This window comes from Gallus gallus, chromosome 1 (genome assembly GCF_016699485.2).
Source record: "Gallus gallus isolate bGalGal1 chromosome 1, bGalGal1.mat.broiler.GRCg7b, whole genome shotgun sequence".
In the NCBI taxonomy this organism is placed as follows: domain Eukaryota; kingdom Metazoa; phylum Chordata; class Aves; order Galliformes; family Phasianidae; genus Gallus; species Gallus gallus.
In genome coordinates, this window is record NC_052532.1 from 7,389,361 (window position 1) to 7,414,564 (window position 25,204).

Below are 25,204 nucleotides of genomic sequence, written 5' to 3' on the forward strand. Positions count from 1 at the left end.
CAGTGATGATGACAAAGGTAATTACCTGGCCATTTTAATCTGGCGCAATACCACAGTACTGATATGGCACTAAAGAGGTAATAAAGCTTGTCACCCATTTGTTCCAGGCTTGTTCCTCATGCCAGCACAGATGTTCATACAGTCACAGAGGTCAGAACTAGTTAAAAACTGACAGTGCAGTTGAATGAATGCTTTTGCCAGTGCCAGAAAGGGAGTGGAAACAAGACAGAAACACCGAGAACCTACTGACTCCTCTCAGTAGCTGTCTGCATTTGTTTTATGAAACTGGATACGTAACCACAGCTTCAAGTGAAGTATGACCAGTAAAGCTCCTGCTCACAAACATGTGACAAACACCCTGACCTCCTAGAATGGATGTAAACCAGCATCTTCTCACGTTGCATTCCAAGCAGGAAAGGTTTACCTTCAACAACCACACCCAGAGGCTGCCAGCCAAAATTCAAGTGCCTTGAGCCAGCTTGCAAGACAAGGCAAGCAGGAATAGATCCTGCTGTGGCAATTCTGAGACTCCTTTCTGTCCTTGCAGAACAGTCACAGTAGTCATTTCCTTAGAGGTCTTCTATTTTTTTCCCTGAAATTGTTTAGATTCTGAAGTACAAGTTCATTAGTTGTACACTTGCTGTTTTGCTCCTTGGACCGCAGTACAGGTATGCCTAGGGCTGGGAAGATTATCAGTGCAGTAATTTATTTTAATATTGCTATCTTAACTTGAGATACTGGCCACAAAAGCACTGTACCACATCTTGGACTCACATCTTACATCCTTCCTGGTCTTGTGTCTACTGCTAAGCAAAAAATCAATGTGATCTCCCACAGCACAGACATATTATATCAAAACCACAAACCAGGGAAATCAGAAGGACGAAGAGAAACAGATAGCAAACAAAACAAAACAGAACAAAACAAAATCCTCATACAAGGCAGTAGAAGCAGCAATTTGAACAAGGATTTGGGAGAAAAGACACATTTCTTGAGTGTAAGCATTTTTTTCTCCCTTTGTTCCTACTATTTTACATTGCAACAAGGTAATGCTGATTTTAAACAACAATTCAAGGATGAAATGTCATGGAACGCAATTTATTTAAATTAATTCTGCCTGAAAAGTTTCAGCATGTTTTTCAACAGTGCTGTGTTTTCCTTTATTGAGTATGGCAATCAAAAGCTTCCAGGTTAAGCACAATGTAATGACTTTGCATGAACAGCTCTTACCCTCAGTTTCAGGAGCATTAGTCATACAACGTCAGCTTTCCTGGCTATGCAATGGACAGACATTACAGCATAATGGCTTACACTCTTCAGAACATAAAAAGGGAGGAAGAACTGACTGTAAGAGATGTGCTGCCCCTGACCTACTGCTTATTAATGGATGAAGAGTTTAGTAATCAAAAGGCTGGGATACTATGTCTGGCACAGAGCGACATGAACAGCAAGTCAGTTCCCTCTGATTTTGCCCTTAGATCTTTATGCTAATGGTCGCCTGCCTCTGCACTGACACTGGCAAGGCCACCAGTCCCCTACCCATACTCTCCCTGTAGGTGGAAAGACCACACAGTGGGAAACACACCGTGTAAATTACAAGGCAATTTGCACAGTCATTCACAGTGCTTTCAAAGAGGAAATATTACACACGTGGCTTCCTTTGACTTCTTCCCTTCCAGGGCCACTTTGCATTCGATCCCAGAAGCCAAGCAGGCTCAGCTTCTGTGCTGGGAGGAGACGGACCTCGCACTATGAAGCCGTGCCCCAGTAGGCTGTGCTGTTGGCATGATATGGGCCCAATAGTCAGGGCTGAAGAATATTCTCCTACTATTTAATTTTAATTATAACATCTGTTTGTGACATTAACCTCGCAGTCTCTTCTCCCCTTTGTGACAGCCAACTTGTGAAATTCTGAACAGACTGAACAAGGCCAATAAAAATTTAATGGTAGTGACAGCTTTATTCTCAGATCTAACAAATAAAATAAAAAAAAAAACCTACCCGAGTCTCAGATCTCAGGCAATAATCTAAAAGAACTGAGAAAAAAGCCAAAGCAAAATAAATAAATTAAAAAATAATATTTCCGTCTATGAAAAATACTGTCACTGATTTAGAACTTAAATGAATTTTTATTTGCCTTAGGATAACAACCTTTCAGAATTTACACGGGGGAACTGTTTTCTAGAAAGCCCAATTTTTAAGTGATTTTTATTTTTATTTTTATTAGCTTTCCAAGTGGGGAGCTTTTCTGTACCCAATTCTAGGAGATGAGCAAAACATGATAAATAAGGTTGAAGCTGGACAGCATCTATCATCCAGTGATCATGATTTCATTTGATTTGGGAATACTCGAGAGAATATACCCTAGAGAAAGAGGTACAAAAAGCAGATCCACCACACTCGTTGCTCAAATTCTTTGAAATTATTAATATCACTGAAAGCTAGAGCAGGATTTATGTTATCAGACTGAAATAATGTTTCACAGGATAAAGCAGAGAGGGCTGCTCATGAATGCAGTGTCTTACTGCGTGGTTTGAAATGAAAAACTAATCAGAGGATGGACTAAATGGCTCAGGGGAAGGCAAACAGAATGGAAAGCCTGCCTCTTGTCTCTTCTGCTGTTCAAATTTAGCACAACTCAGCGGTGACTAAAAAGTTGTTTTGTGGATTCTGGGAAATAAATAGACAAAATTGAACATTTTCAGGTTAAGCTTTTGCATCAAAACAAACTAGAAGCAGATTTCGAGTCAGCTTAGAAAGTCTCAGGTTAATGCTGGCTCAGAATTGTTCTTCAGGCACCTTAGCCCACGTCAGGTTCAGAGGGTAGGTTTCAATAAGTGCAAACAGAACAGACGTGATGGTTTGGGAGTAGGACACTTGCTTGGACTCAGGTGTCAGCTTCTACCCCCCCCCTCTGGTAGGACTGAAGTTCCTACTTAACCCCTCAGTATTTCCCAACACTTCATTTATGGGTCTGGTTCTCAGTGATTGCTCTCCATAAGGATTTCTAAGGGACTACAAGTATTTAAGCTCAGTGGCTGTGACTGCACTAGTTTTTAGGTTCTCAAAAGCAACATTTTGCAACACAGAGCCAGAGAACATCTTCTCCCCTTAGCAAATCAAACCTCTCTCCACCCCTGCCCTCCTCTTGCATCTTGGCCTCTGTAAATTACATACAGCTTGGACAATTTCAGAAAGCCTGAAAAGCCTTAACAATTAATAGTTAAAATGTGCAGTTTGCAGGTCAAACAGCCAGGTTTACCCTTGGTTCTGTAGACCTACCTTTGCACCTGCTAATGGCCATTGCTGGAAACAAAATACGGGACTGGACAGATCTGTTGTCTGATCAGATCTACATCTCTCACATCAGAAGCTCATGATTACAATGCACAAGTACTAAAATATTTTGGTTCAACAAGATGAAGATGTTATTGCAATCTGTTTGCTCCTCTTTGCTGCTACCTACTGCTTTTCTGCCACAAAGGCTGGCAAAGCAAACATGAACACTTCTCATTTGCTTCAGTGCAAGGTCAGGTTGGGTTAGTCTGAGCTACCACTGAATCTGTGTGGCTGAGCTTGCACTGGAAGCAGAATGCAGAGTGCTGGCATGATCAGCTCTGGCAGTTCTGTCACAAAAGGGGGAACCTCCAAGCAGTGGACAAGAACAACAGCAGCACTTTCAATCACCCCTGCTAGATAAAAGAAAACACATCTGCCTGTGTCCAAATGGCAGAAAGAAAACGGAATAGTCAGTGAACCAAACCTCAGAAAAAAATAGAGCTTTTCTAGCAATCCAGTTACCATGTACTTCTTTTAGTAAATAAGGTATGTTTCTGCTAGGCACATTTCTGTTTACTAAGGACACTGAGGTGCTGGAGCAGGTCCAAAGAAGGGCAACCAGGCTTGTGAAGGGCTTGAAGAATATGCTCTATGAGGAGAGGCTGAAGGAACTGGGGCTGTTTAGTGTGGGGATAAGGAGGCTGAGGGGAGAACTTACTGCTCTCTTCCAATATCTGAAAGGTGCTCACAGCGAGAGCGGGGTTGGTCTCTTCTCACTGGTGACAGGACGAGGGGAAATGGCCTCAAACTGCACCAGGGGAGGTTTAGGTTGGATATCAGGAAAAACTTCTTTACAGAAAGTGTTGTTAAGTACTGGAATAGGTTGCCCAGAGAGGTGGATGAGTCACCATCCCTGGATGTGTTTAAAAACCATTTGGATGTGGTGCTCAGGGACATGATTTAGCGGAGGGTTGTTAATGAGGGTAGTATGGTTAGGTCGTGGTTGGACTCAATGATCTTTAAGGTCTTTTCCAACATGAGTGATTCTATGATTCTATGTGTTAGCTTCCCTCTGCAGGGACTGGAGCCTATCTTATTCAGTTTCACTAAACTCAGCTTCGTTTGTTTTTCTTTACAGTCTTGCTAACTTGGAGACCAAACCCTCTACTTAGATACTCTCATCCCAGGAAAGGACCAGAGATGGAAGTGCCGTTTAAAAGGTAAAAGAAGAACTCCACTGTCATTTTAATTAATATCCTGCAGAGGCATCAAGAATAGCAAATAAAAAAAGGATGAAAGAAAATAAAAATCTAAACAAAATTAGGTCAATCCTCTTTCCTGAGGGTCTTCTGCAGATAACTCAAAGACCCTCTATTTCCCACATCCCACACTGCACTCTTCACCAATCAGAGGCTAATACTGTGTTCCTGTCCTGCCCAGCCAGCCTTTGGAAGGGGCACAAAGCAGTCATGTTGTACAGTATCAGTAATCTCACACTGTCTTTAACAAGGTTATCTTGTATCCCTCTCTCCTCCCTCCCCCAGCATGCACAAGAAACCCTTGTTAAAGCTCGTGATGGTTTGCTGCTCTACGCAGGGAAGCTTATGCTACTGAATAATCTGCATTTCCCTCCCAGTTCTGTGTCAATTCTGAAAACACTGACTCCCTGACACTTGGAGCTGGAGAGAACCATTCTTCTGTTTTCCTGTGGTCTAGCTCACCTCTCTGTAGCCAGGGGGACCACTGGCATCCCTGGCTTAGTCACTGGGTTTTCTATTCCTTAAGCTCACAGATGCTAACAGGTGTCAGATGCTCCAGGGGAGAGATGGGCAGTAAATATGACCACGGGAGAGCCTTAAGAAACACTAGAAAGGCAAAGTGATCTACTGCCTGATTCAGTAGTTGGCAATCCTGCCCATGGCACAGGGACTGGAACGAGATGATCTCTGAGCTCTCCTCCAACCCAAGCCATTCTATGATTCTACAAAAAGTAAGTGAAGCCAAAGGAAGTTCCTTGTAGGATAGGAGGCATGAAGATGAGAATGAGGCTAGTTAAGCTTTATAAAGTAATTACACATCTCATAATCAGTGATATTGCTTTCAGGTTCCTGTGAACTCCACAAGGGATTTGGAGACTGCAGACTGCTGTTTGTCAGCTCAACTGAGAGTGCTGGAACTGCATCACTGCTGAGCTAACTGTGCTTGGCTAGTCCCACACTCAACCATGTATGCTGTCCTACAAAGCTAAGTAACTGCTGCAAATCCCTACTGAAATTACTTCTTACTCACCTCTGGCAAGCTCACTCCTATGCTTTGATATGTCCTCATAAGCATAATCAGTGTGGGTCACTCTTTTTTTTTGCTACAGTTATGTCAATTATTTCACAAGGAATGTGAGAAAATTCGTCTGTCCTTCCAGACACACACAGTTTGGAGGGAAAGGTAATTTAGGTTATGTCCTACAGTACAGTAAGTGGCTTGTCAGGCCAAGTAACACAGAACTTAAAACCCTCTACCTGCAACCTGGCTGGATGAGCTAGTTTACAACTCAGATTCCATAGAACACAAGGAAGAATGCTCTTAACTTTTAGGTTGCCCTGAGAATCAGGCATTGAACTCGATAACCTTCATGAGTCCCTTCCACTGCAGGATATTCTGTGATGCTAAGACGTTTCAGGTTGCTAATGGAAGGAGGTTGGAGACAACATTTGTGAAAGACTCTAAGCTAACCTGGCTGCAAAAAGAGCTCCTCAACTCGTTACCCTGTACTTGATACAGAAACCTGCTAAATCTGAGAGATCAAATTTTCATAGAGTGAACATATACAACAACTACATTTAACAAGAAAAACAATTCTGTGGACAGAAAAGCTGTAAGATTTCAATTTTACTCTCATATGTTTTTCCTAATATTTTTATACATACCTGAGCCTCTTTTTAATCGTCTTCTTGCCAGTTTGATTTGATCCTGAAGAATCTGGACCCAGTCCCTAGGACCAGGAAGTTTATCCACATGGTTAGCAGTGCAGTATCTTTCTGTGAAGACTGAAATAAAAAGATACCACCTTTTTTAAAAGAGCCACCACAATTGAAAAAAGGAGGCTGAAGAGGATTACAAAGAAAATTTATCAAAATATCAACTTAACAAAATTAAGTTGCCAAATCTGGTCAAACTCAATGTTCCACGATTTTATCATTCAGAAGTCATTTGTGCATATAATTATCATAGTAGTTACTTACAAAAGCCTATCCTAAAGAAACAGTCTACACCATCCATGTGACGTCCATGAATTTCACACCAGAATATCACAAAAAATAACACTGTAATTTGAACTGAGTCTCCAGATGTGGTAGGCACTTCTAACTGCTGATTTCCATATGGTATAAGTAAAGAACTGAACATCTGGTCACTTGGTGGCCTCTCAGGCTCATTTCTAAGTCTGCAAGCAAACTGATGGGAGACACAAGTCCCACCACGGCAGAAATCTCTGCAGTTGTTGCTCTCAGACCACCAAACTAGATGGAACAGCATTTTTATAAAGCTACTAAAAGAAAGACTTTCTTGAGAAAAATATTGTTCATCATACAACTGAGATGTGTGTGAAAAGTCACAAGAGCAAAAATATAAAGGATATTATTACTGCTAGTATTGCTATTGTAGGCTTGGTCATGGTTCTCAGAACCAACTGTCTACGATGACCAGCAGATAAAGAAAGCTGGTTCCAGCTGAAGGAATCTGTAATCCTTGGGAATAAATGTTGCACAAATGGGATGAGGGAACACGTAACAAAAGTTGACCGTTTGGTATTTTTGTACGCAGACTTTTGACACAGTGCTGGCTGGTAATTACAAAGGAGTCCAAAGTAATTGCACTCTCCAAATTCTTTTCACATTAACAATTTGACAAAATCATTGCATGAAAAGCATTAGCAATACTTTTCTCTGTAGTCTGTTCAGCGAAGATGAAGAATCAGCTCAGCAAGTCAGTAGGAGAAGTCAGTACAGCCTCACATGTTGCCAGCATTCAATCTTAGAGGCTCTTTGAAGGCAGAAATAATCTTTCCCTTCTGAATCCATGGGGTCCCTAACACACAGTGGGAGCCTGACTGATGTCCTAAGTCTCGTACTTCAAACATGTGACAGCAACTTGTGTTGGTGACCATGACCTGGGGGTCTTCCTGTGACAACAGGCTGTCTCCAGGTTGTCTCCTGCACGTTCCTAAGGTGGAATTATGACTTTGCTTGCTGTAGTCTGCATGGGAAACTAAATCATGGCAGCCTTGGGGAGCCTGTACATTGCCTTGCTAGTTCTTCCCTTTAATTAAATTCAGAATAGCTTTGGTTGCTCGGTGTGTGGTTATGAAAGCACAAGGACTGAAAAAAAAAAAGAGTGGGAATGTAGTAGGAAGAAGGCAGAAGTGGGACCTCGTTGTTCCAATATTCATCTAAGCTGTATTGTGGTAACCACCCGTGCCATAAATCAGATCAAATCCCCAGCGGAACTGAAGACAGCTCACTGACTTCTGCAGGAATGGACCTTCATGCAGGGCTGGATTTCTTGTCAAGAACATAATGAAAAAACAACTACTTCTGATCTTTCTTCTTCTCTCTTTTGCCACTCCTCTGAGTTGTAAGTGCAAATTGATGCAGTTCACAAGAGAAACTGATTGTTCACGAGAAATGCTGCAACTGATTCAACAAGTGCCACTGAATATCCAAAGTCAGACAGAAGAATTTCTCCCTGCCTAATCATTCTGTTGTAGCAGTATTAAACTCCTCGTAAAGATGGTAGTTAAAATGTTTTCAGACAAGGAGAATTTCCAAGCCAGCAGTCACTCTTTTAAGTTCTCTGCTCATGTCTGTCATGAATACAGCCTTTTCTCCACTCTTGTGTCTCTGTCATGGGGAAGGACTGAAGTGCCACTAAAGGATATCTTGAACACGTGGCAGAGGAACGTCCTAATGAAATAATGCAAACAACATGTTGTTGTTCTCATGGAGATTTCATACTGACTCAGTCATTACTTGGAACAAATGAAACCACAGTGTCCGATAGCCCAAGGAAAAAGGGTGCTATTGGAGCCAGGCTGAGTAAAGATCCACAGTACATCAGCCCTTGGCATTGTATTCCATCACAGCTTGTAGGAACAAGCTCTCCTATCACGGATCATGAACTAGAGTTTGGGCAATGCTGTAAATACCAGTGAAGATTGTTATTACAGTGGTGCCCAGCAGAACCACCACAGACAATTTTTATCTGCTGAAACTGCAACTCCTTCCTTTCTTCCCCACTGTCACCAAGGGAAGAGGTTGAACTAGACTTCAGAATTTGCTCTGGTAATATAAACTTAGCTACTGAGAAACACTGTTCTCCACAGTGGGTAATGACTGCTCTTTTAATGGTGCTACTGCATCCAATGAAAAACAATTTTTTACTACAGTGCTGGTCCAAGTAGAGGGTTTTTTTTAAATAATTTTGATTTGTTTTTCTTCCACTTGAAGCTTTTTGGGAAAAACGAGATACAGATGAAGGGAATTCAACATCAGATCTTCACAGATGACTGAGCTCAAGGAAAAAAAGGTAGTGTATTAAGACTATGACACAGACACCTTATTAAAAGAATCACACGGGTTGAAAGGGATCTCTGGAGGTCTCCGTGCCCAACCTGCTGCTCAAAGCAGTCAACTAGATCATGATGCTCTGGACCATGTCCAGTGAAATTCTTAATACCTTCGGGAACGGAGATCCTACCGCCCCTCTGAGCTCCTGGTCCACTGTCTGATTATCCTCATGTTAAAAAAGCTTCTTATATCAGGTTGAAGTTCTCCATGTGTCCAACGCTTCTTGTGCCTCTAAAATCTGATTCCACCTTCTCTATGCCATTCCACTATGCAGTAATGGACAGCAGTATGGTTTCTCCTGAGCATATTCTTCTCCAGGCCGACTGATCCCAGTTCTTCTCACAAGTCAATTCATGCACATACGTCACCACTTACCTACTTTGCTCCTGCAACAATCTTGGTGGCCATCCACTGGACTCACTCCATATATGTCAGTGGCTTTCTTGCATGGAGGTGGGGGGTGAAACTACACAGAGCAGTGGCTGCAAAAGGTTTCCCTTCCTCTTTTAGCTGCCAGTGTGCTTACAGGAGTTCTTCTCATTGCTTTATGTCACCTAGGTTAGCTTGTCCTGTACCTCAGGACAAGTCAGAGGCCTTACAATAATCACAGAGTCATAGAATGGTTTGGGTTGGAAAAGATCATCTAATTCTAACCCATCTGCTATAGACAAGGACCACCCCCCTCAAGACCAGGTTGCTCAAAGCCCCATCCAGCCTGGCCTTGAATGCTTCCAGAGATTGGGCATCCACAACCTCTCTGGGCAACCTGCTCCAATGTCTCACCACCCTCACAGTAAAGGATTTCTTTCTGATACCTAGTCTAAATCTACTCTCTTTCAGTTAAGAGCCGTTTTCCCTCATCCTGTCTCTACATGCCCTTATAAAAAGTCCCTCCCCAGCTACTGGAAGAAGGCCACTATAAGCTCTACCCGGAGCCTTCTCTTCTACAGGCTGAAGGGCCCCAACTCTCTCAGCCAGTCCTCATAGGGGTGCTGCTCCAGCACTCCGATCATCTTCGTGGCCCTCCTCTGGACCCACTTCAACAGCTTGATGTCCTTCTTGTGTTCGGAGCTCCAGAACTGGATACAGTACTTCAGGTGGGGTTTCACGAGAGCAGAGTAGAGGGGCGGAATCTTCTCTCTTGACCTCCTGGTTACACTTCTCTTGATGCAACCCAGAATATGGTTGGCCTTCTCGGCTGCAAGCACACATTGCCAGCTCCTGTTGAATCTTTTACCAGTGGACACCCCCATATCCTTCTCAGGGCTTCTCTCAAGCCATTCTCTGCCCAGCCTGTATTTGATCTTCGTCAGCCTGTATTCGTGCTTGGTCAGCTCTGCTTTGCAGTGTAGCCTGTCTTTTTATAGCTTGTGTATTTTTCTGCTATATGAGATTTCAAAACTGCAGAATCCAATTCAGAATCTCCCATGTAATGCTAGCTAGCTCTTTTTATGTTGTGATCACAGTGTTTGATGGCAGATGTGTTATTCTGGAACCTGGAAAGTAGTGATCACTAGCAAAAAACACACAACATAAGAAACACCCAACTAAGAAATCTGTTTCCACAAAGGTGAACCACCACAGGTTTTATGAGCAACAAACTCATCTCCTGGTCCCAGTATGATCTTCCACCACTTCTCTCCCATTCAGCCACCAACTACTGAACTATTTACGGAGCAGACACAGTCAGATATAGAGCAAGCCTCAGCATTTTGATTAAAGAGGAATAGTTACGATGTCATGATGTTTTCAAGAGTTCTTTGTGACTCCGGTATCTAGAAAAAAAATTAACTTAAAAGAACATTGAGATTCTAACCTTGGAGCCTGACTTCAGAAACTGGAATCATTGGCTTAAACTTAACACAAGCTGTCCCTGTAGAATCTATTTTTAACAAGTGAATGAAAGAGAATAAAAATAAGACTGCATATTTTAATAGACCTAATGCACGTCAGAAATTCTAATCCCTTTACATTCTCCTCAGCTGAGAATATGTTCTAGTTACACATATGAAAGGAAGTTAAAACATACCTTTTATTGCACCCACAATATTTTGGTCTAGTCCTTTCCGGTTGTCATTGAGCCCTCTTTTCCTTTTGCCATTTGGTAAAGAGTTAGCCAAAGTCTGGTCATCAAAAAATGCACAAACCAGCTTCCTAAATAGCAGACTTCCTGAGCGAGTATAGTTTGATAATATAGAGTCCAGCTGAGATTTCGGCATGAAGACATCAAAGCCTTCTGCAAGTTGCACTTCTGGCTACCGAAAGAACACAAATGTTTTAATTAAAATGGCATTCAAACACATTATTTTACTTCAATCATGCATCTGGTGAGATTTCTCAATCACTTAAATAATCAAACCATGAATCTTTTTCCACCTATTCGATATCACAGCAGCCTACTTCATTGAAATCAAACTCCATCAGTGAATAAGAACTTCAAAAGGCAAATCAAATAATCATACTTATGTCTAGCCACTGTAATAGTTAACAATCACTGATGTTATTTCAAGGCATACAGCTAACAAAAAGAAAAGAGATACCTTTCAATATTGGATAATAATTACAAACCAGATGATCACCCTAGAGTGATATTCCTGCACAAAGCTTTTGAGCCATTTATCTAATCATTTTTATGGACCTGTTTCCTTGGCAAACGATGCTGATTAGCACGCTGTGGGGCAGCCAGGTATTTCCAGGAAGGACAACTGCAGGGCCAACAGCCCCATTCCACGCAACTTCCCAAGAGGGCTCTCAGTGCAAATACCATCTATATGAAATGACGTAGAGGATGACTTGGAGGTTGTCTCTTCACCAGGGCTTGCTGATCAGCTACTTTTCCCTTGGTTTCGTATCCCCAAAATGCATCCTCAGAACAGTATGATGTTACACACATGGCTTATTTCAGCACAAAAAATCTCAGTGGCAAATCACTTCCAGAAAGGGAGACTAAGAAGCAGAAGAGGGAAAAAAATCATCTTGTATTTCATTAGACTTGTCTCAAGTACACCATGGGCCAAAGCAGAGAAAGGTCTTCAAAGAAGTCCACTTTCTGAGTTTTTTTGCTGCCCCTGTCTGTACAAATCAGAAATTACACAAACAATATTTACAGCGTTTTCTTCTTTCTATGTCCATCACCACAAAATGCTTATACAAGGCATCTGCATGGAATAATTATTTATACAGCTTGAAGACTGAAGAGAAGACTGTATTTTTTAAGATAATATCTGGAAGTTGGAAAGGGGTGAAAAAAAACAAACAACAAATCTGTGGTTGTGATAGGAGAAAATAAAGTAACATTACAGCCTCATTCCTAACAACTTGTTCCTTTCTTTTTTTTTTCCCCTGTATGAAAATACATTCACCAGTGATGGTGCATTTTTGAAAATGTTTACAGAGCAAGAGCAAATGCCAGCCCACATCAAATCACCTGCAAATTTATTGAGTCTAGCTGGAGGAAAGGGCTGCCAACTGTAGAAGGATTTGGCTGCATAACTCTTTTCCCATGGATTTTTAAAATCAATACCAAGAGAGTTACAGCAAGAAGTATCTTCAAAGCATACGCTATAACTGAACATGCATGCTTACTGGGTGATGGGCACACAGAAAGTGAAGACCACGATGCTTTTGGCAGCCAGAATGAAGATTTGTAAAATATGCAGATAGTAATAAAAAAATAATAAACTGAAAAACACATTTTCTTCAGTTTCTTCTGGATAAAAAGTTGGTTTTTTTCACCGTGAGAACTGCAAAAATGCTGGATGCAGCAAAACAGAGTTACTCTATTGGACATTTGACAAACTTCTGATGTAGGTGGGCTTTTAATATTTTACTTCTAAGTTTCTTTTCAAAGGATTTTCAAATGTAAATAAATATGGGCCAAGTTTACTATTTGGGAAAAATTCTACTTCATGTTACTCAAATACCAGAATGTAGCTGTCATGGTGTCAAAAGCATCCTACCCTACTTTGCTTCTTTGGTCTTAAGATAGTAATCTAAGATGACCTCAATGATATGATCAGGCTAGGACAGACAAGTCAGTCTCACTAACACAGCTGTAAAATGCAGTTGAAACGTCACCTGTGCATGAGCATGGAGAAGTCAATGTTATTTTAGTTTTGAATTCCTCATATTAAAGGTTTTAATCAATTTCTATATTGGCTGAAGGAAAAATACTGATCTATACTTGCTCTCCTTTAGCTGAAAATTATTCTTCCATCAAAGACAATCAGTACCTAATTGAACTTCATGATCAATTTGAATATGATTTCTCAAAAGGAAAAGCATTTGTCAACAGGTAATGATCCTAGCATAAGGAACTGGTGAGTAAACTACTCCTTCACAATAAAATAAATAAGACCTGAATGCCAAAGGCTTGTGCTGTGCTAAAATTAACAGGCAGTGAGTTAATCCTAAACATTGCAGTAGGTTGCCCTGCTTAGATTAGAAATGATTAGATTATAAATGAAACATTATAACAGTAAAACAAACACAAGAAGGTTTAACTAAAAGTAACAGATCATTACATTAAAAAAGTGGGTTATCCAATCCAAGGCCCAGATTAAGAGATGGTCTCACTGAGCTGAACAAAGGCTTCTTCCATGTTCATAAGCAGCACTATTTCATTTTAGCAAATCTGAACTAATTGCATTGGTTTTGGTTACGTAGCTCTAATAAACGAAACTGAGATCTTCAGCAGAGACACCAGTAGTGAGTTGAATATGAGTCAGCAGTGCACCCTGGAGCCAAAAAGGCCAACCGTACCCCAGAGTGCACCAGGCCCAGCACTGCCACTGGGGAAGGGAAAGGACTGTCCCACTCTGCTCTGTGCTGTGTGGCCTCACCTCCTGCACTGGGTGCAGTTTGGGCACCACAGCACAAGAAGGACAGCAAACTATTAGAGGGCTACAAAGATGGTGAAGGGTAAGATGTGTCAGGAGTAGCTGAGGTCTCTTGGTTTGTTCAGCCCAAAGAAGAGGAGACAGAGGGGAGGTATTGCGGGGCAAACACTGAGCTCTGCACTCTGTGATGGCAACAGGGCCTGAGGGAACAGCGTGGGGCTGTGTCAGGGGAGGGGCAGGGGGTGTTAGGGAAAGGGTCTGCACCAGAGGGCGGTGGGTATGGAACAGGATGCCCCAGGGCAATGGGCACAGCCCTGAGCTGAGTTCAAAGAGTGTTTGGCCAATGCTCTCAGACATTGGGTTTGGATTTTGGGTGGTGCGTGTGGAGCTGGGAGCTCCATGATACTTCAAACCCACAATCCCTTCCAACTTGGATTATTCTGTGACCTTAAAGTTCAATAAACACTGGGAAAACTACAGTGGCAGCAGTACTGTGTATGACCCCACGACTCATGCGATATCGTAAAGAGAACATTAAATTACAGTGCTATGCAAAACATCTTCCAGTTTCCTTAGGCACTCAGACATGCTGGTAGTGAGCACACTAGAGATCCTTATGACTAAACAGAAAGAGATAATACTACCATTCATTCAGAAAGAAACGACTTTATTTAGCTTTCTCAAAATGTTTAAGGTCACATTTTATTTTCGCTGTTAAATATATCTCTTTTCAGAACTCAACAGTTTTATTTCCAAAGGCAAAACAAAAATCAATTTGTTTGTCTTGGAGTTCTGTAACTATATTCAAACAACTGCTGTGGCAAACGCTGTCCAAAGCATGGGAGGGCAGATGAAGATCTGATTTATGAACCACACGTTTGCTGTTTTTTCTTAAGTTCAAATTGGCATCTACAAAGGACTGTGCCCAGCAATGAAACACATTCATAATGTCAAATTAAATTCCATTGCAAGCGCAAAACAAAAGCACTGTTTTCAAAACTGTTTCAAGCTGAAGAGAGTGCCACAAGCAAAGACAAACTGCAAGCAGGAAAAACACACTGGTGATAAATTACTGGCCTCACCCCAAAACATTCCCTCAAACATTAGAAACTATCATACTACTAAAGGACCTCCGAGAAACCTCAGAGAAAGCATGGAACTAGTTACCTCGTATCACTACAGAGACCCCATGGCATGAGACTGCAACCTAATTAGAGGTGTAGCTTGCATCTACAGAACTGAATTATCACCACTGCTCTCTTATATTAGTAGTTCCCACTTTCAGAAAGGTAGAACATTATCTGCGGCACTGTTTTCATTTACACTTATTGATGCTGAATTTAATTATGCTTTTCTATCTCACAGTATTTACAAAATTGGAAATTACCTCCTCAAAATTAAAAATGTATTAGAGAAATTAATGATCAGTTTACTCATCAGTGAACTGTTCAGACAACATCTGTTTGGTCATTAAGCAAAGCAAATCAGCCACCTAATACATGAAGTTCCTATTGATGCATACATGTTATGTGAATCAAGAAAGCAGGCTTAGTGCGATTTTACATGTGACAAGTACATGTTTTAAGAGCAAGAAGTTTTGGCTCCTTTAGTTACAGTGAAATTATCAATAGTGCCAAGGCACTTATCTAGCAACAGCAATGTTGAAGACTAAAGAACCCAGTTCAGCAGACTCAGGTATGAGCTTTAAGGATGTGAGAAGACCTCTGAAGCCAGCAGAACCAGCCAGTCATAAAATAAAGTGCATGACTACATCCTGGTAGGATAAGGGCATGTAAGTGAACTACCTGAATTAGTCAATAAATGACAGAGTTTTGGAACTGTTTACACATGTAGCACTTTCCTGATCTCATGGTGGCTCTTCGGACCAGGAGAGATGAAGAACAAATTTCCACTGCAAGCTCAGACAACAGAGAGCCTTGAATTCAAGACTGAACTTCATGTTTGGGAAAGTTGGGAAACAAGAACAAGACAATCCAAACTGCAGCATCTGTCTCCATTCAAATCTACCTAAGGTTCTCTTGTTTATTCAGCACAAAGAGGGAATACATTTCAAGCTGACATGCATACATGTTTTCCCAGATCAGTGCTTTAAAAACCCTGTGATTCAATGTATTGAAATATAACTTACATCTGATGAAGCTGATTCAAGGATAATTCCAAATCCTGAAAGAGGGGTTTCTACGTTGAGAGAGGGTTCAACTGCTTGCAGACTGGAACTTTCAGGGTTCGCTGACAGCTTCTTATCATTCTCAGCAGCACTGGTTTTCTTATTCATAGTAAATGGCTCAACATTTTTGAGGGGTAGTTTTTTCTTTTTATTTCTCTTTCTTGATATTGTTGACTTTTGTGCACAAATCAAAGGAACGGGAGGTTGTTGTCTGTTTTGAGTCCCAGCTGAATGAGAAAAAAGTAATGAACTAAATTTATAGACAAAGAAACACATATAACCACACAGACACACCATTAAACTACAGGCACACAGAACTCATCTTCTGGATAAATGGTATAGTTTTCAGTGCTGTTTGTGCATGTGGAACAGTTACATTTTTATCTCCTTTGCATAATTTTCCAGTCTTTACAATGGGGATAATGACACTGAGCTCCAGTATGAGGTATTTGAAGACATATTGATGAATATTGATGAGTATTTTAGGAAAATTAGAAATATATGGCTCTTCTTCCTAGTGACCACTGGATGGTCAATGACACAAAGGACTTAAGTAATTATTAATTTGTATGCTGTTTGAATGACTGAAAATCTCACTGTCTTTGAGCATCTTTTCTACAACAGCACAAGTGCTAATACAATTACAGTTATTTTTCTGAGCGTAGTCACCAAGTTAATTAGCTCAGCAAGAACATTTCAAATATTATTATGTCAAGAATGAGTGAAAACACTATTCAATAGTTTAATTTTAGGAAAGAAGTCACACAGTTATATTAGGTTTTTTTTTTGCTCATACACAGAAACTGACAGTTCACGTCTTACATTTGAAACCTAAGAGATCATATTTTTATATTTATCAATGTTTCACATTTTCCAGTACCCACTACCCACAGTCATTTGTACAAATTAAGGCACGAGTCCTGAACCCACACCAACGTGACAGAACACTGCAGACACAATGACTTGTCTCCATGGATCAGTTAATAAGATCAAGGGCAAAATGAAAAAGAAATGTGAAGTGCTATACATCTTTGTTTCACCACACGCAAATCAAATTCGTTCCAAACTACAAGTGAAATACAAACGGTCCTCAACTGCAAAGACTAAGAAAAAAAAAGAAACCTTATTACACTGTTCATTAAATGATTTCCGGGGCACTTCATTTCCAATAAGAAGTCACAATGCTGTAGTTTTTCGTTTAGCATTTGGACAGAAGGCCTTCTGAATGCCAAAAGAAGTTACTACACCTTCTTATACGTTTGCATTTTTCTCCAATCTAACTCCTCATTAATATCTATGCTAATTTTTATGAAGCACAGAGGCTGCAACTTCATCGCAACCTACAATGAACCACGTAATTCCCAGCTGCCACGGTCTCATTATCTTAGAATCACAGAACCACGCAGGTTGGAAAAGATCATCTAGTCCAGCTGTCCACATACCACCAATATTTCCCCACAAAACCACGTCCCTCAGCACAACATCTAAACATTTCTTGAACATCTGGTTCTAACGCTCTTCTGGCACTGCACAGCTCCTAACCCAGCGGAAAGCTAGCCCCCAGAGTGTTCCCCAATAAACAGATTTTTGCTAGCTCCATTGGAAGCCACAAAAGACTCTTACAAGTTAATGTCCCTTGTTACAGGTAAAGATCTGGCCCTGAGAAATAAAAAAATCACATTTCCACAGAGCCTGTGCAAATTTCACTTGGAACAATTAAAGCAGGAAACAACCAAGGTTTTTCTGAGCCTCCAGGCAGCCTTCTTTCTACCAGACTATTTCTCTGAACAAGAAAACACCAGTTATGGACACTCATGGGACTGGTCATTGTACCTGACTGAATCTGGATCAGTTTCCTCATGGTCTTGAGCTCCTGAAGAATAGCCTGTAGAGTTGACTGGCAATTACATGTACAGCAGTTTGGTCCAATTGATGAATTCACCATTGGGATTTCTCCTGAAAGAGAGAGGAAATAAATAGGGGAGAGATTATGTAATCCACAAATAAAATAAAAATAAAAATGACCCAGAAGCATTTGAAACTGTTATCAATACACTTGATCATGAAATCAGATCCAAAGCAAAAAAGCAAATAATTTTCTGTGTGGTCCTTTAAGAGGAAGAGGCTGCTAGGCTTTATCCAATTGCTAGTATGTGCAATTATATACAGTAGGGGATGGCTCAGAGCCTGAATACAATGCACTCTTCACAGCAGGGCTCCCTATTGTCAGGCTAGTTCATCCTGAATAACAATAGCACCAAACCTCATTATAAACATACTCACTTTATCACGCACAAAAAAGCCCATCTCTCAGAACAGTCCTACAAAGAATGAAGACAGGCTGCGTAATAAAGGTTTATACTGCACATTCAACGAGGGCCTTAGAATTTTTAAACTGCTTGAATGTTACATGTGTCTCTTTACCACATGAAGAATTGAGAATGAAAATGAAATCTTCTATTCAGAGAAAAATAAAAAGAAAAATAAAAAAGCAGAGTAGAAATGAACCACCAGCAAGGAAACCTTTCAGATTTGCTCCTCTGTCACCAATGTGGAATTGTTTCTAATGGCATGTTTTCCAATACTGCAACCTACAAGATGGGTTTTCTGTAGTTTCTCTTTGATGATTCACATTGTAGGTGAACAGATTCTCCTTTTGTAGTAGTTCTTACTAGTGTTTAGCTGAGTTTACACAGTTCTACCTCTTTGCAATGCTATCGTTACTGCCTTTGCTTCCAGATGTTTTGCATGGTAGGTCCCCAATTAGGACAGGCTGTAACAGCTGGAAGTTTTCAAGCTGTACCTGACCAGTTGTATCCTGTGATTTAGTTTAAAATAACAGTATCCCTCTCTTTAATATTGCAATAAACAAACAAACAAATCCAAAATACAACAGAACTCCTAGCAATACCTGCTTGAAACTGAGGCCAGATGGACTGTACCTCCCCTCATTTCAGAATGTGCTTAGCACCATTTAAACTGATGGCTATTTTACTGCTCGTCAAAGCATGCAAGAGGAGGGATGATCACTTTATGAAGATACACACGAATGGATGGAACAAAAATCATCTCACTTGATGCCACATGTGGTGGACTTCAGAGGGTGTATTTCCCTTTTTCTTCCATATCCTGACAGTTATCAGGTGCCCTTTAATCATTTCTTAGCTAAAGTGAACGTAAGCAACTCATTTCATCTTTGCTCATAAATCCTTCCATTTTTTAATTATTACTTTTGCTTTCCTCTGAAGCCAAACCAGTTATTAATACCTTTTTAGGTTTGGTTTGCATTCTTTTCATCAGAGCTCCACTGATGTCAGATCTGCACACATTCTCTGACTTCAATTTTCACTTGCAATGGCTAACGGCAACCTAGCCACAGCTGAACTGACCCAACCCTTTCTTAGCTCTTCCAGCGTGCCCTATGCTCCTCAAAACTCCCTTTCCAGGTTCTTGTTCTCCGACCACCTCCATTCAGCCTGTAAGGCCTTATGCAAAATCCATCACACCTGAGAAAAGTGGTGGTTTTTCTCCCAGAAATGAGTTACTTGTGAAACTAAATCTGGAAGACTCCTACTAAAACAAAACCGGATTACTGACTCAGCACAACCCTGCCTTGTTTGAGCTCATCCTTCCTTTGTACCCTATGTTTTCACACTGAAAGCTCCTCGGGGCACAGACTGGATTCTCTCTTTTCAGTGGTTCATAAAGTGTTTTTAGCCCACTGTAACTTTTTTTTTCCCCTCCGTACCCTTCACAACAGGTATCTCAGAACCCTTGAATTTGGCTCCAACACCCTTCCACCTATTTGTTGATGTAGACTTTGTTAAGTAGATGTGAAGGTCAAGACTATCAATTTTAATAGCATCAGCATAATTCTGTACTTTTCATTAAGACAAACAGGTATGGCAGAAATGGAGCACCTGTTTCCCAGAAACATGGTGTCCAAGAAAATTAGGAAAGTTTATTAATTAGAGAAATACACAGTAAGAAAATCCTACTCATCCCCTCCTCCAGGCTACACCTTTCTCCCTTCTCTGCTCTTTTAGATTAATATGTTCCTCAGGATAAGACTCATCTTTTCATGAGAATCAAGTATTCAAACTGGGACTCTGGAAATAGCATCTGGGAGACTACAGTGGGAGACAGGGCTGGTAGCTTTTGTTTTCTTCTTAACAAAAGCTTTACACTGTATTGAATTACTTGTAAAAAAAATGGACAAAGCCAATTCCACCACTAAATACCTGTACATCTTCCTTGTTGCAATATAATGCAATCCTCATGAAAGCACGCAAGCACTCAGGCTCCCAATGGAAAACCAAAAGGTCTATTTTCCCACTGAGACATGGGGGATTTACATTATAATCCCCATTAGCATTGATAGAAATTACCCATGTAAATCTACCATAGATACTGGAAATGGGAAAAGAGACCACCAATATTTCAAATCAAAGCAGGGTTCTACTGACTTCATACATATTCATGAGGGTTTTTTATTTTATTTCTACCCTCCCTCTTCTGATCAGCTACTGTTTTGTAAGAAGCATCTTGTAGAGTGTTCTCAGTCATTGTTCTAAGCACTACCTTTATCATTTTTAGAGGACAAAAGCAACCCTTTCCAACTTGTTATAAATCAATTTTTAATTTTAAAAAGAGAACAGACTTTTTATTTTTATGAAGGAGTCTTTAAAGAGCCATCTCCTTCTCTTTTGGAAGCTAGCCAGCATGTGGATTTGATACTGGCTCGTATGATTGAAAGGCAGAAATACATCACAGAAATACATCACAGAACTACACTGCTTCCCCTGTGTAAGCAGCAAGTAGCCCAGGACAGTGAGTCTTACAGCTGGATCTGCTGAGAGTAAATTCATTTAGTGTAATATTGCTATGCAAGTTTATATCTGATAAGCATACAAGTGAAATCCATTGCAAACAGTCTTGGCATAACCAAAAAAAGAAATGCAGCTGCTGCATCACTGCCAGATTACCTACAGGACAGAAGAAGTAAAACTATTTCAGACAGACTTGAGTCTGGTGGCTGTAATTGGATAGGCATGCTTATCACTGTTTATAGCCCTAAGATGCTTCTGCTAAAATCAGCGGGTCACAGCCATCTACCTGACATCCTGACTTGCAGAACTGCTGCCTTAAGTCCACTTTGGAACAAATCACTTTGCTTTGCCTGTTCTTCCTTGTGTTGTAGCAATGCCTAGTCTCTTCTCATTCCTCCTTCCCTCTTTCTGCCTGTTCTTTGCCAATATTTTTTTCACAACTGCCTTCTATACCAGCATTTACTGAACATTAATTCCAGCCTTTTCCTGAAGCACCTTCACCATGCAAGTAAATAGCTATACTAGGCAGATGCATTTAGATTCCCATTACATTCAAATTTGAGTAATTCAGGCAGCCTGTGGACGTGAATATCTGCCAGACCCTAGCTTCCCATCCAGTATCTACTCAATAGACACAGTTTCTTTACTCCTGTCACTAGCTACAGGGGCCTGGACATCTCCCCAGTCATGACCTAAGCCTGACAAGCCTAGGTAATAATCCTGCTTCCTGAACAGTGCTTTTCTGCCCCCAAAAACTGTGCACTAGATGAGGAGCACTTACAGAGACCACTTGCAGCCCATGTTATTAGCCTTCCTTTGACAGACTGGGCACCAGAACCCAAGCAGACAGACTGCCCAGCAGGATCCGGAACACCCAGCTGGAGTCAGAACCTATAATCTACCCTCAAAGAACTGGGCAAGCCACCTCTCAAAGGTGGCCAGGGGAGAGGGCCCACACCCAGCTTTATGTAATAGTTTAAAGATTACATTCCTTTCTGCAGCAGAAGAGCTGCAAAGGGAGGGGTGGAAGGTGTCTCCACCCAGGCTCCTTCAGTGCACTTCCACAACAGATGAGAGATTTGGGCATCCATCCTGCAGAGACAGAGAGACCACTCAATCCCAACTGATTTTCTCAGAGATTATTGGAACCTGTGCGATATCAACAGTCAGCCAAAGATCTCTTCTCCTCATAAAGAAAATACAGAAAACTAAAGAGCTAACATTTTCTTGCAGATGGGGCCAAATCCTGTCAACATGGTTTAGCTCACATGCTGAATCAGGCCCCTGAGGGGGAAATAGGTGCTGCTTCACCTACATTCTGGATCCAGGAACCAGGCACCTAAGCTGTGCAGGCTCAAGCACTTCTATGCATGCTGAGAACTGTCCCTGAAGGTGCTCAGGAACTCTCAGGCCAAAGAGGAAGCCAGGTCCTTCCACATTTAAAATCCCACCACAGCATACACAGACTGGATTTTGTATCAAGTCTGAAACAAGCATTAGGTCTCCCTTTGCCCCTACATCTGATTCTAAGTTACACTGTATCTTTAAATAGTGGCTGTCTTTTTTTTTTCTTTCCCTTTTTTTTAAAAATAAGAGTTACAAAGCAAACAAACCTAGCATGACTTACTGCAACCTCTTTCTCCACATCACCTGGTACAGCTGAGTGAATCACTGTCTATATGGAGAAATAGTAAGTCCTGTGAAACTCAAGTCTGTATATCTTTCAGTGCAGGGATGAAACTTCTGATAGGACAGTACTGAGAATAACAATAGAACTTCTTTTTTGGTATGATACCAGCAACGAGAACATGTTTGCCTTTAGATAAGGACACACAACTATACGGGAAGTCTGAGTACCTTCAGAGTCAACTAGAAACTGAAAATTGATACTGTTTTCAGGTGCAATCTGACATTTCTTTTGCCTTCTAGATGACAAAACCAACATCTGGACAGAGACTCCTTTAATATGAAAACCTTTCTAAGTGCAAGGCTGAATATCTGGAGGAAAAACCTTAATTTAGGTTGTTACAGAAGACCTTCAGGATTCCGGTAGTAAAAGCTCCATTCTTTCTGGGACTGATGACAGTAAGAGAAATGCATTCAAAGGACACACAACCCCCACTTACTTTAAGATAGAATTCTCTGCCAGAACAAGATGGACCACTGCCTTGTTCATGAAACATAGGTAGACTCCATCCCACCTTTTCTCCACTGGTGCTGTCAGAATAAGATCCTATGGCTACACTGGGATTTTGTACCTTAAGTTCAGCAAAGAGTTAAGCCTGATTCCATCAGCTTATGACAGTCAGTAGAATCCTGCTCCACAAGTGGTGTCACAACTGTATTACATTACTCATTGCAAAGAGGAGTGGTAGAATTTGACAGTTAATTAGCTATGAATATAATAACAATGGCCAAAGCTGTTCTAGGAAGTACTGTAAAGAAATCAAGCCTATATAACAGAATTGAGTAATTCTGTCCTATCACCAAGAATTCGTTTTAAAACCTAAGACAGATGGTAGCAGAATGCACTATGCCCACTTTCACACCTTTTCAAAGTGATAACTATGTGCTCATTTTGTTGACTCTGAACTGTAACTGATTTCAGTGCAGCGGTATAATAAATCATAAGAGCAAAGGCAGAAACTTAGTGCAGCATAAGGAAAAAAGAAAAAGTACTATTCTTAGTATCTACTTTAGATCATACCATTGGATGCCATGGTTCGTGTCTGATTTTGGAACGTCTTGGATCGAGTTCCATATTGCCCTGAAAAATGGTTTTCTTGGGGTGATAATTCATTCCATGCGTCGCTCTCGCAAGGGTGAAGGCTCTCATCGGACTCTGCAGGGGGATCCAGGCGCTGGGCCCAGACTAAGTCTAAATCCTGGGGCTCCTCCTTCAATTTTTCTCCTTCTTTGCCAACTCGCTGATAGATTCTTCCAGTGCTGTCATTCAGTAATCTTCTCATCCCTGTAATTTGTTTTTTAATTTCCCGGCTTTCATCTCCTAATGAAAACAGAGCCACAGTTATCACTGTAAATTAGCAAAAACGGTAATAGGTTGAGATTAGTGATTTTAGATGCCAGTACGTTTCTAGCAGCTGGAGTACAAAGCTAAATAAATAAAAAAAGAGAAAGACATGGTTGAACAGCAGTGGGTACGTCCTGGGCTACGCTTTAACACAGCAATGGTTGAGATCTCACATGGTTAAAAGACCTGCTGAACTTGGCTTTCTTCACGCCATTTCTAAAGCTTTGATGAGCAAGATTATTTTTCTGCAGAAGGAAATAATAATAGCTAGAGCAGTTTCAAATACTCTATCCTTTTAAGAGACTGATCCTATTCAGGCATTGACATCACTGAATATTTTCTGAGTACAGCCTAAGGAATCAGACCTTTATGTATCAGTTTGCTATATGCTTAAGGATAGATCCTACAAAGAAAAAACACAAAGCAATCACAACACACACATACACAGAGCGTAACACTGCATCTATTGGTTTTAATAAACAGGATCGGTTCCTTACTCCACAGAATTTAATATTACTGGATTATACAGGAATAAATTAAAAAGCAGCTAATACATGTATAACTGTATACAGCCTAACTGCTGGGTGTCTTCAAAATGTAGATTATGAGCACACAATGAAAATATATACAAGAAAAATGTGTCTGTTTCAAATAAATCCAGGACATTTAAATAATAACAATTACATACTTTAATACTCCTGGCTCCATTTAAGTATTAATTTTATGTAGGAAACTGCTGATCGCACAATGAATATATATGTTTTGAGCAGATAGTAGCTATTTTGCTCATAAAAGCATACATTACTTTTCAGTAGTAATAAGGAAGTGTTCATAACCACTGCTGAAATAGGAAGCTTCTCTTTCTTAATGGTAATAGAAAAATCAAACATCCTAAGCAAACGGAATAACAACGATCAAGAAATTGATGGATCGACTCTTCCTACACAGTGTACTTCGTGCAGTAGTATTTGCTATCCCCGAACCAATTTACATTCCCACTTCCCAAAATAAACCTATTTTTCGGAAAAACAGAAGTGCAGAGAAAATTTCAGGAGAAATAAAAGCAAAAATAAAACTCTCCAACACCCAAAACGCAGTGTGCACTGGCTCCAGTACAACAACAAGATATATGAAAGTGAGCTAATGCGAGGCATGTCAGCTATTTTATCAATTCAACAGTGCCATTTGCTTGCCTAAACTTAGGCACATGCTTAGATAGCTGGCTAAGCCAGTCAGTTAAAAAAGCAGCAGCACACATTGGCCAAGCTCAGCATGCCCAGGGACACGTAGCACCCAGAGAGGGAGCTGCTGACAGGGCCTCTAAGTGAGCTGTATGGTCAGAGCATGCCTGTGCTGAATCAGTGCAGCTCCCGCTTGACCTGGCACCCCGGTTCCGCTCGGTGCAGAGCCAGCTGGCT

The 25,204-nt window shown here is 40.8% G+C and overlaps 1 protein-coding gene across 2 annotated transcripts in view; it reads right to left on the minus strand.

The window, feature by feature from the left end:
- BEND7 (BEN domain containing 7) overlaps positions 1-25,204 on the minus strand; it is a 48,136-nt gene that overhangs the window by 9,792 nt on the left and 13,140 nt on the right. For both annotated transcript variants that reach the window (NM_001282235.3, XM_040700468.2), the window contains exons 3-7: positions 23,463-23,762; positions 17,760-17,882; positions 15,888-16,153; positions 10,930-11,155; positions 6,204-6,323 (exon numbers count right to left, since the gene is read on the minus strand). In NM_001282235.3, coding sequence (NP_001269164.1) covers positions 6,204-6,323; positions 10,930-11,155; positions 15,888-16,153; positions 17,760-17,882; positions 23,463-23,762 — 1,035 coding nt within the window. The remainder of the gene's footprint in view (positions 1-6,203; positions 6,324-10,929; positions 11,156-15,887; positions 16,154-17,759; positions 17,883-23,462; positions 23,763-25,204) is intronic.